The sequence below is a fragment of the Prionailurus viverrinus genome, chromosome B4 (assembly GCF_022837055.1).
Source record: "Prionailurus viverrinus isolate Anna chromosome B4, UM_Priviv_1.0, whole genome shotgun sequence".
Lineage (NCBI taxonomy): Eukaryota > Metazoa > Chordata > Mammalia > Carnivora > Felidae > Prionailurus > Prionailurus viverrinus.
In genome coordinates this window covers 41,262,119-41,272,259 of record NC_062567.1, presented here as the reverse complement: position 1 = coordinate 41,272,259, position 10,141 = coordinate 41,262,119, and the positions used below count along the sequence as shown (strand labels likewise).

The 10,141-nt window shown below is 47.4% G+C and overlaps 1 protein-coding gene across 1 annotated transcript; it reads right to left on the bottom strand.

Moving 5' to 3' along the window:
- Positions 1-288: 288 nt before the first annotated feature.
- Positions 289-9,315, bottom strand: GABARAPL1 (GABA type A receptor associated protein like 1). The gene is made up of 5 exons (XM_047867943.1): positions 8,948-9,315; positions 3,630-3,708; positions 2,489-2,607; positions 1,552-1,613; positions 289-1,349 (listed from the first exon to the last, which is right to left on the bottom strand). The coding sequence occupies exons 1-5, from the start codon at positions 9,035-9,037 to the stop codon at positions 1,292-1,294; spliced, it is 408 nt and encodes a 135-aa protein (XP_047723899.1). The 5' UTR covers positions 9,038-9,315; the 3' UTR covers positions 289-1,291.
- Positions 9,316-10,141: the final 826 nt, after the last annotated feature.

Here is a 10,141-nt window from a genome sequence, read left to right as displayed (position 1 = left end):
GAAAGAGAGAAAGCAAGTGGAGGAGGGGCAGAGAGAGAGCGAAACCCAGAATCTGCAGCAGGCTCCAGGCTCTGAGCTGTCAGCGCAGAGCGTGATGTGGGGCTCGAACCCACCAACCGGGAGATCATGAGCTGAGCGGAAGTCAGGAGCTCAACCGACGGACCCACGCAGGCGCCCCTGGGAGCATTCATTTCCAGCAGCCGCCCTCACTCAGACTTTCCTGCTCACAGACCACACGCCATCTATTCTAATACACACTCAATAAAAGCAACATTTCTGAACTCGTGGTTGGTTTTCAAGGTATGCAATTATTTTATTTCCTTGGCCTGACAGCATAAACTTCATTACACAAGAATCTGCAGCTGACAGAACTGATACAGATTTCACCCACAGGAAGGACCCTTTGCATTAGCAGAGATGAACTGAAATGTCATGACTGGGTGCCACTCCTGCTCCCCACCCCCACCCATATAATCCCCAAAGTGAAAATACTCAGAATCAATAGAATCCCCATGAATTACTAAATCATCCCCTCAAACTTTCCTAACTAGCAGCTGCAGTCAATGAAAACCAAAGTAAGGAAGCAGCTGGCCATCACTTAGCGTTTCGGTGTGCATGGGACTAAAGGGACAGCAACAAGGGAGCAAGAATCCTGGCTGAGTGGGAGGTGTGGCCCATCGGTCTCACCTCATACCTGCCCCTTCCATCCTAAAGACAACTCTGTCCCCTATACGTGGAGCCAAGTTTGGGAGATGCTGAAGGGGTGGTTCTAGCCCGTAACTGGAAATGGTTGTGGCTCATTAATGTCCAAGGTAGGTATGGGATAAGGGGCACCAGAGAGAGAGCAGGTTAGACAGAGATGCCCAACTTGGTCAATTCCAGTTTAATGCTATCGAAACCATATTCATAACCATAACGTCCCTCATGGCTGGCCCCCGTTTTCCAGTGGGGAGAACGTGCCATCTAAATGTCTGCCCCATGTCTATCAGCACCCTGTGGGATAACGACTGGGATGGGGGAGGTGTGGAGACGGGAGATCAGGGTCACAATGTTTTAACTACAATGGGTCTCTTTTGGTCCCTAGGAATGACCTACTACCAGAAGTCCTAAAACATCCGCAGCCCCTTTCTCTACCTATCTTGTGCAAGTGTCAAAAATAGAACCTCTGCCCAAAGAGGAGGGAGAGCAGGAAGTCACTGGTGGTCCCCAATCATCTCTGGCCCCAACTTGCCCGCCTCCTGCCTCTTCTGCGAGGTGACACGAAAGTTTACTCCGAAATGTGAAAATTAAATCATCTCCGTTCTTCTATCCAAGCCAAGCCAACAGCTCTGTCCTGACATGCTTTCCCCCTGGGCCGAGGAAGCAGCGAAAAAACATCAATTGGGCATGTGAAAATACGATGACGGCGTGCGTGGTGTAGTGTTTCCAGAGGTCTTCCCCTTCTGTCTCCTCCACCGTGGGAGCCCTCCCTCTCCTTCCCCAAGTCCCACACACGCCCCTCCCCCTCCCCCCGAGTCCGCGTGCTCCCATCTGCCGGCTTCCGCCACTCACTTCCCATAGACACTCTCGTCACTGTAGGCCACGTACAGAAAATAGTCTTCCTCGTGGTTGTCCTGAGGGAAGAGACAAGAGGACTGTTGGAAAACATCACGTTCGTTACTTAGGATTCCGAGCCTCACACACCCTGGTAAGGGAGGTACGGGAGACGTCGTCAGACTCCACGAAAAGAAGAATCAAGAACAAACAAAAGTGACTGGCATTCGGCTTCTGAGTTCACAAAAAGCCTTCAGGGGAGAGCATCGACACGGAGAAGTATCGGGATAAGAACACGACCCTTAAGAAAGCTTACTCTAGCCAGGGAAACACAGATACAAAAATATACAGACACCAGAATATACGCGAACAGGGAATATATGCTCCGGGATAAAAATGAGATTAAGAGATTGTTGGAGAAGTTTACACAACTCGCTAACCGAGCACAGAAAGGAGGCAGTACCATATGAAATCATTTAAGGAATACAGGTACATAACTGGGTGATACAGCAGGACAAAGTGTTTTTCTACAGGTTTCTCATTAGATTCTGACACTTTACCAATTCAAGCAAACGGAATCACGTAAATTGTTCCCTCCAACCGAGTTTATCTGTTAAGACGAATGAATCGATTTAAAGGCTTTGCCTTAGAATTTTGAATTTCACTTGGAATTTGCAATCAGAAGCCACTGCTTACGGTTTCAACAGAGACGATCCAAGACGACCACACCAGAATAAGGCAAAACTGAGAATTCAACGACAATGAATCTAGTAGGCTGCTCAATCCCTAAAGGGCAAGTGACATCGAATCTCCCAGTGCCTCACACCGCCGTGTGTAAGGCGATACAGGTAAGTAACACCTCTTGCCCCACTTCCCGGGTGTGTTATCAGCGGACACTGGAACAAAGGCTAGAAAACAGCAGACTGCACAGTATTGTTGTGACCGGGACGCTTACCTCATACAGCTGGCCCATGGTGGCGCTGGTGGGAGGGATAGTGTTGTTGACAAAGAAGAATAAGGCGTCCTCAGGCCTCAGGTGGATCCTCTTCCGGATTAAGAAGTAGAACTGGCCAACTAGATAAAGGAAGAAGGAAAGAAGGCAATTTGGGAAAATAAGGGATTACGAGAAGGGTAATTCCCAGGGGAAAAAAAAAAAAAAATTCTGCACCGGTTCCCTTTAAGTACCAGCTTTAGATCAAATCTCAGCAGAACCAAATACTGTCCTACAGCTTTAGAAATAGAAAGCGCAACTCGAAGGAGCCTCCCTATTCCCTGACAGGTCACAGAGAAGCTTATTCAACCCTTCCCCTCTTTACTCAATTCCAGATGCTTTACTTGATTTCAGAAGTAACGTTAGCATCTTCATTCAAAGCCGGAGGACGACTTTCAGGGAACGCTATGCATCTAGACTGAAATAGTCTATCATTGTCCAAACAGAATCTGAAACACACTTCTATCCCAGTTGCACCCTATGACAAACCAGTGCTGGGGGAGAGGTCTACTGGACTCCGGTAATCTCAGTATGATCACTCATCCCAAAGTTGGGGTAACAAGTGGGGTTCAATGCTGTACCTTCTATTAAACATACCGAAAAAGTTCTAGAAGGCTGGCAAACGCACCTACAAAATCTTCCCAGTGTTTCCCGGATTCACTGGTTCTTCCATTAAGGATCATTAGGGTGAAGAATTAATACGTTCTTTGTAATCCCAGTGTCTACACAAAGTATTACCAAAAACCGTAGCTGGAAGAGACCAAGTCTTCAGCTGAGACTCTCTAAAATGGGATCTTCCCTCTGATTTTCCTTTCGGAATAAATGGAATAGCACAAGAACAAAGCTGACTGTAAGTGGTTTAAGTGAGAGGCATCTGGTCTTTGCTTTCAATGTCGTGCCTTCTGCTGTGTCTAAATCACACAAGACACGTGACAGGACATGCGTAAGGGAACCAGCAATGACTCCTGTTTGAGTTCCCCAACTATCTGGAGAATCCCACCCTCCTTCTTCAACTCTACCCTCTCTCAACCCCACAATCTCAGGCATGCAGGCGGGACCAAAAAGGCCACGGGAAAGGAGCATGTGGAGAGGGAAAAGGCATTACCGGTGAGGTCAGAGGGCACTAGGTACTTCCTCTTGTCCAGATCGGGCACCCTGGCCTTAGGAGCCTTCTCCACAATCACCTGGTAGGGAGGAGAGAAGAAAGAACAGAATCTAGTCTTTTTTCTTCCACATCCTACAGTTCTCCTATTTGAAGTGAGTTTGTCTAGACCCATTAAAACGTTCCCATTTCTTATTCCCCCTTACCTCTTACAAAAACCTATGGGGGCGTGGGCTTCCTCAGTGAGGTTATAGTTCATTTTACTACAGTAAGAAGAGAATAGAGGCACGTGATGGAAAGTAAAGAGAACCTTGATTTTTTTTTTTTAATTTTTTTTTTCAACGTTTATTTATTTTTGGGACAGAGAGAGACAGAGCATGAACGGGGGAGGGGCAGAGAGAGAGGGAGACACAGAATCGGAAACAGGCTCCAGGCTCCGAGCCATCAGCCCAGAGCCTGATGCGGGGCTCGAACTCATGGACCGCGAGATCGTGACCTGGCTGAAGTCGGACGTTTAACTGACTGCGCCACCCAGGCGCCCCTAGAGAACTTTGATTTTAAGTGATTACACGTTACCTGTCAGGCACAGGATCTATACTTCCTGGTATTTAATAAGAGCAGTGAGAGGACTGCTCATTCCTCAGATGGCCCTGAGTAACTATTAGTTTTATTCTTTCCTACGAATGCCATTTATTCAAGGTATAGGTAATGTGCTTTAAGTGTTATACTTTGTCAAAATTTTCAAGAAGGACTGCCAAAAAACACGTTCGAGGCATGGTTTGATTCTACCAAAGAAGTACTAAATAGTTCTTATAGTAAGACACCCTGTAATAGGGAGTCACTACAATAACCCATTTATCAATATTGATTGTTTATTTTACGGGATTTTTCAACGTCCACATCAAATATTTCTAGAGTACTTCAAATTTTCTAAAGATCACATGGTCCTGTAATGAAGAGAAAAAAATGAAGGTATATAAAAATTAAAGACTCTATGCATAAAATTTTAAATAGTAATTTAAATAATATATTTAAGTTTATGTAATTACAAGTATTTACAATTTTTTAATGCTTATTTATTTATTTTGAGAGAGAGAGAGCACACACACGCGGGCTCATGAGCAGGTGAGGGGCAGAGAGAGAGGAAGAGAATCCCAGGGCAGAACCCAACACGGCCCAATCTCCACGACCTCAAGATCACGACCTGAGCCGCTATCAAGAGTTGGACACCTGGGGCGCCTGGGTGGCGCAGTCGGTTAAGCGTCCGACTTCAGCCAGGTCACGATCTCGCGGTCCGGGAGTTTGAGCCCCGCGTCGGGCTCTGGGCTGATGGCTCAGAGCCTGGAGCCTGTTTCCGATTCTGTGACTCCCTCTCTCTCTGCCCCTCCCCCATTCATGCTCTGTCTCTCTCTGTCCCAAAAATAAATAAACGTTGAAAAAAAAAAAAAAAAAAACAAACAGTTGGACACCTAACCGACTAAGCCACCCAGGCGCCCCTATTTAGTATTTACATCTGTTGTATGATTTAATTGAAATTACAAATATTTAAAATCTATTGTAGAGCCGTGGCTTTAGATTTTTACTTTAGAAAATACAATCATCCTGACTAATGATATGGCAAGTACAGAAAAGTTCTAGAAGTAGAAGTAACAGAATCCCTAGGAACTGTGTGATCAAAGGTCACTCCTCTCAGCCACAGTACTCCAGTGACTTTTAAAGGAAGAGAACTTTCCAACACCTCTTTTACAGTCGTGGTACTGATACAATAAACTTGAGTCATCCATCAAATATGTGAAGATTTGTTTCTAAATACAAGGATGGACTTAAAGGGAGGGACTTGGTGCCTGAAGCTATTAAATGAAAGGGAACACATTAAAATAGTGAAAAACACCTGGGTGGCTCAGTCAGTTGAGTCTCTGACTCTCGGTTTTGGCTTGGGTCATGATCTCAAGGCTCATGGGTTCGAGCCCCACATGGGCCTCTGCACTGATGGGGCGGGGCCTACTTGGGATTTTCTTTCTCTCTCTCTCTCTCTGTCCTTCCACTGCTGGTACTCTCTCAAAATTAATAAAGTTTAAAAAAAATAGTGAAAAACAGGGGCGCCTGGGTGGCTCGGTCGGTTAAGCGTCCAACTTCCGCTCGGGTCATGATCTCACTGCTCGTGAGTTCAAGCCCTGTGTCCGGTTCTGGGCTGATAGCTTAGACCTTGGAGCCTGCTTCGGATTCTGTGACTCCCTCTCTCTCTCTGCCCCTCCCCTGCTCATGCTTTCTCTCTGTCTCTCGAAAAATGAATAAACGTTAAAAAAAAATAGTGAAAAACATCATTCTGTGTGTCTGGAGAAAAAGAATCTGGTAGTACCAGGAAGACCAGAAGGATACAGTTCCACTAAAAAATTTAAAAATAAAAACCGGAGGAAAGAAAAATACGTGAATCAGAAATTTTAAAGAAAAAGTAGCAAGAGGTTCAGGGAGAGACCGGTGAAGGCCCAACAATGAGGACAGACAGGAGGCAAGACAAGGCTAAGGAAATCAAAGGGAAAGAGAGGGAGCCTAGCACTGTCTCTCCAAGGAACCCTGAGACCTGTCAGCTCCCATCAGTAAGAAGTGATGCAAAGCACGAGAGCAGAAAAAGAGGACAATAAAATAGACTGCAAATAAGACACCGGGACAGGAGGCTGGGATCTGGAGAGGAAAAAGAGGGGTAATCGCTAAGGCCAGGGCTTACCAGAAAAGATTCTAGGTTTCCAAGAATCCCAACCCTACTCATGGGCCCTGGGCTAGATGCTTTTCCTCTCTGGTTGTCAGTTTCTTTTTTTCTTCTTCTGTGCAACCTGCCTGATATTCCACAGGGCCCTTCACAAATTTTTAAAAACCAGACCATCTGTTCCTGAAGATTTCCTACAATGTTGCAGGTTTTCGATACACTGTAGCTATGAAGATAATTTAAGATCTCCAGAAACCCTGCCCTCTCAAGGCATGAGCACATCTATTCCTTTGGATGGTAGCTAAGAAATAAGGCCGGGCCTCATTTGAGTTATGTGAGCAGTCAGGGTACGTGATTGCTTTGGTAACACCAATGGTCCCGCGAGAAGGGGCTTTAGAAATCACTTACACTAACCCTCTTTTCTGTAAACAGCAAGATTAAGGCTTCTGCCCAGAACCAGAATCGAATCTCACAACTCAGAAAGGAGAGCTTGTCTTCCTGCATCACAACTGCAAAGACACTCACAGCCTGGGCACCTAAGGGAGCAGCTGGGAGGCCTATAAACTGGTGAAAACCCAACTGGAGGAGCCATGAGATCTGAGTAATGGTTCTAAGAGCTTAAAAATTATCACAGAGGTGAAACATTTCACACCAAACAATGAGCTGGAGAAGAACAGGGAGGATTAGTCGAAATATTCTGGGTGAACGCACGTAAATGATTGAAATGGGAAGTGCTCAGTTTGGAAGAAATACATGGGAATTTTAACTAGAGGTAGGAACAGGGCCATTTCAGAGTCTGTCCCTGTCCCTCTTAGGCAGAGCTACTGGAACAGAGCTTCCATAAGAGAGTTCTGAATAAAACGGTAGTCATTTTGCTCCGCGGGTTACCTTTCTGGCATCATTAGGACTCTGACTGTGAGGGCCACAATGTTTTTGTTCTTGATTTCCAACACCTAACAGTGCGAGGCACACAGGGCATGCTTGCTTAATTCTGTTGAATAGAACTGTACGAGAAGTTGAGAAACCAGAGATAGAATCTCAGCTTTGCCACACACCAGCCACGGGAAACCTTCGGGGATACTTAACCTCTGGGTGCTTCAGATCTTTCCTCTGTAGAATGCGATCGCAACCGTGTGAGGATTAAGAGAATAAAGTCAGAGCATGTAACACATTGCCAGGGACAGAGTACATGACCAGTCAATGAGAGTCAGTTGTCATTTGAAAATATTATAAGAGAGTAGGATCACTATGACCACAAAATTGGGGGAAACTTTTAAAGCAGTCATCCAAGGTCCAGGGAGCATAACAAATAATTTGTGAAGGATCCTTTACTGGGTGGGTGATAGGGCTAGCTTCCCCTTCGAGCCAAAAACTCTTGTGTGCAATTCCTGGGGGAATGGAACAGCCCTAATGTCTTGCTTCCTCGTAACAAAAGGACCGTAAGGGGTTTCTACTGCTGACATAAGGCCCAAGTTGCTTCCAGAAGCTGTAACGCGGCGAAAGTTAGGGAAGGTTTGGAGAAGAGTCCCAAAGAGCACCTGCAGGTCAAGAAGGCATATCAGATTATCACAATCACCTTACCTGTACATAGCATCTAATATTTATCCCGATGTCCCTGCCTGAAATTAAAAAGTACAATGCGCCTCCATCTCCCAAACCCAACGGGGGTTGCTCTATCACACTTCAAAGTCTTCTGCCTTGCAATCAGGCTGCGCAGCCCACACTGGAGAAAAACCAGGCAAGTGGCGGGGGAGGGGATGATAGAAAAAACGCCCGGATGCAGAAAGCTACCTCAATGTTTCTTCTGTTCCTCCTCACTGCCTGCGCTAATTTTAGCCACATAAATCAGCTTCCAAAACCGAAAAAAAAAAAAAAAAAAAAAAAAGCCAAACAAACAAAAAAACCGGCCTCAGTCCTTCCGCATTGTGTCCAGGTACAATCTGATCGAATAAGCACGGGGGGGGGGGGGGGAGGCTGGCTGCCCCCACACATGCCCCTGGAGCCAAGAACTATGAGGCAATCGGGCCGTGGCGCAGAGAACGTGACCTTGTTTTCTGGGCCAGGCCTGTCTTGTGGTGCGCACCCCACCCCCCGCCGCTTTCTAATTCTTACGGAATAAAAGGAAGAATCCACTGGCTTCCGAACCTTTCCCTCCCAAACCCAATGTTATGAGGGCCAAAGCCAACTTAAGGGAGAAGCATCTAAGGCCAGAAATCGAGGGGCGCAGACCTCACTGCATCAAATGATTTCCAGAACGACTTCCCTGCGATCTCAAAGGGAGATGTGTGGTCCCAACCCGATCCTCCTCTCACAAAAGGGCCGCATTTTGAACACATCCCAATCTGAACATCTCTGAATCCTGCTGAGTCACTCAAACGTAGGCTCCGCTCTAAAGATGCGGTCAGCTCTAACGATGACGGGCCCCGGGGAGATGGGTTTCAAAAGCTCCGCAACCATGTCCATTCCACCGGCTCTCCTTGCAGTGAAGGGCGTCCAGGGCTCAGTAACCGTAGGGGCCACCCTTCTTCTGTGCCTGAGGGCTGCCATCACACTCCCTCGTCCCCACGATCCCCGCTAATCGCCTTCCCCTCCCCCTCCCCGTTCCCATTACACTCACAGGGACCCTGTCCGGGTATTTCTTCCGGATCTTTTCTCCTTCCTTTTTCCGATACTCAAAGGGATGGTCCTCCTTATATTGGAACTTCATGATGGACCGCAGTGTTTCCAAGATCCCCGGACGGGGCCTGCCGCCGTCGCTGATGGCTGCGTCCCTCCGGTCGCGCTTCCCTCTGCCCAACTCCGATAGGTATCAGAACTGCCTCAGAAATGTCAGCTCCCGTCGCTGCGCAGCTTGGCAGAGCTTTCGGAAGGGATGTCGGGTCCCCTCGGACGCAGGTAGGGGCCGGCCAGGTAGAGAAATCCCAGCGGCTTTTCCCGAGAGCTGGGAACACAAAAACAACTCGGCAGCGCTTTGGTATTGTGACGTCACGACGTCCCGCCTCCCCGCCCCGCCCCCCGGCGTTCGGACCGCGCGGGGAAGGGGGGGTGGAGGGAGAAACGCGGCAGATTGCCGGGTGTTCTTTTCAAGCCAGACTCTCCTGAGCAGTTCTTTGCAACCATGAAAATCCTGTACTTCGAATTTTATTGGGATTGTGACATTAAGAATGGCTTGAAGGGGGAAAAAATGTTCTAGGGATCCCGTTCTTCCCTCTTTGTCGCTGTTTCTTGGTTTGGTCCAAAAACAAACACAGGGGGCAAAAATCCAGCTTTTTCCACCTGACCGGGGATCTGGAGTCTAGGGAAAGGAAGAACGGGGCTCCTGGGTTCCTTTGGCCTCTGCAGAAGTGCGCGATCTTGCGTGTTGCCCTTTGCGCCTTCAGCTGCTCCGCGGGCTCCGCGATGGCTAGGCTGGCTCCCTCCGACCGTGACCCCTCCTTCACCACGCTGGCGTCATTCATTTTGTTTGGGTCCTTGCCGCAATTTGCTCCTAGAGCAGCGGCATAAACAGAGCATGACTCAGGAATTTGAGGAGATGTATAAGGTGAAGGGCATGAGATGTAATCAAGGTCCAGAGAAGTGATGTCACTCATGACTGCTAAGGGGCTTCACTCATGTTCCAATATAGAAATGATTCGCTTTCTCCTATTAACTCAGAAGTTGGGCCTGACTTCTGGAAAAGAAAATACGGAGCAAGTCAGGTGATTAACTCAGTATTTCTCAAACACTTCTTTTTTTACTCGGCAAAAATTCACCAGAGGATAGTGCCGCTTGTTAAGCATCCCTAAGGTGAAAAAAAGTGCCACCCGAATAG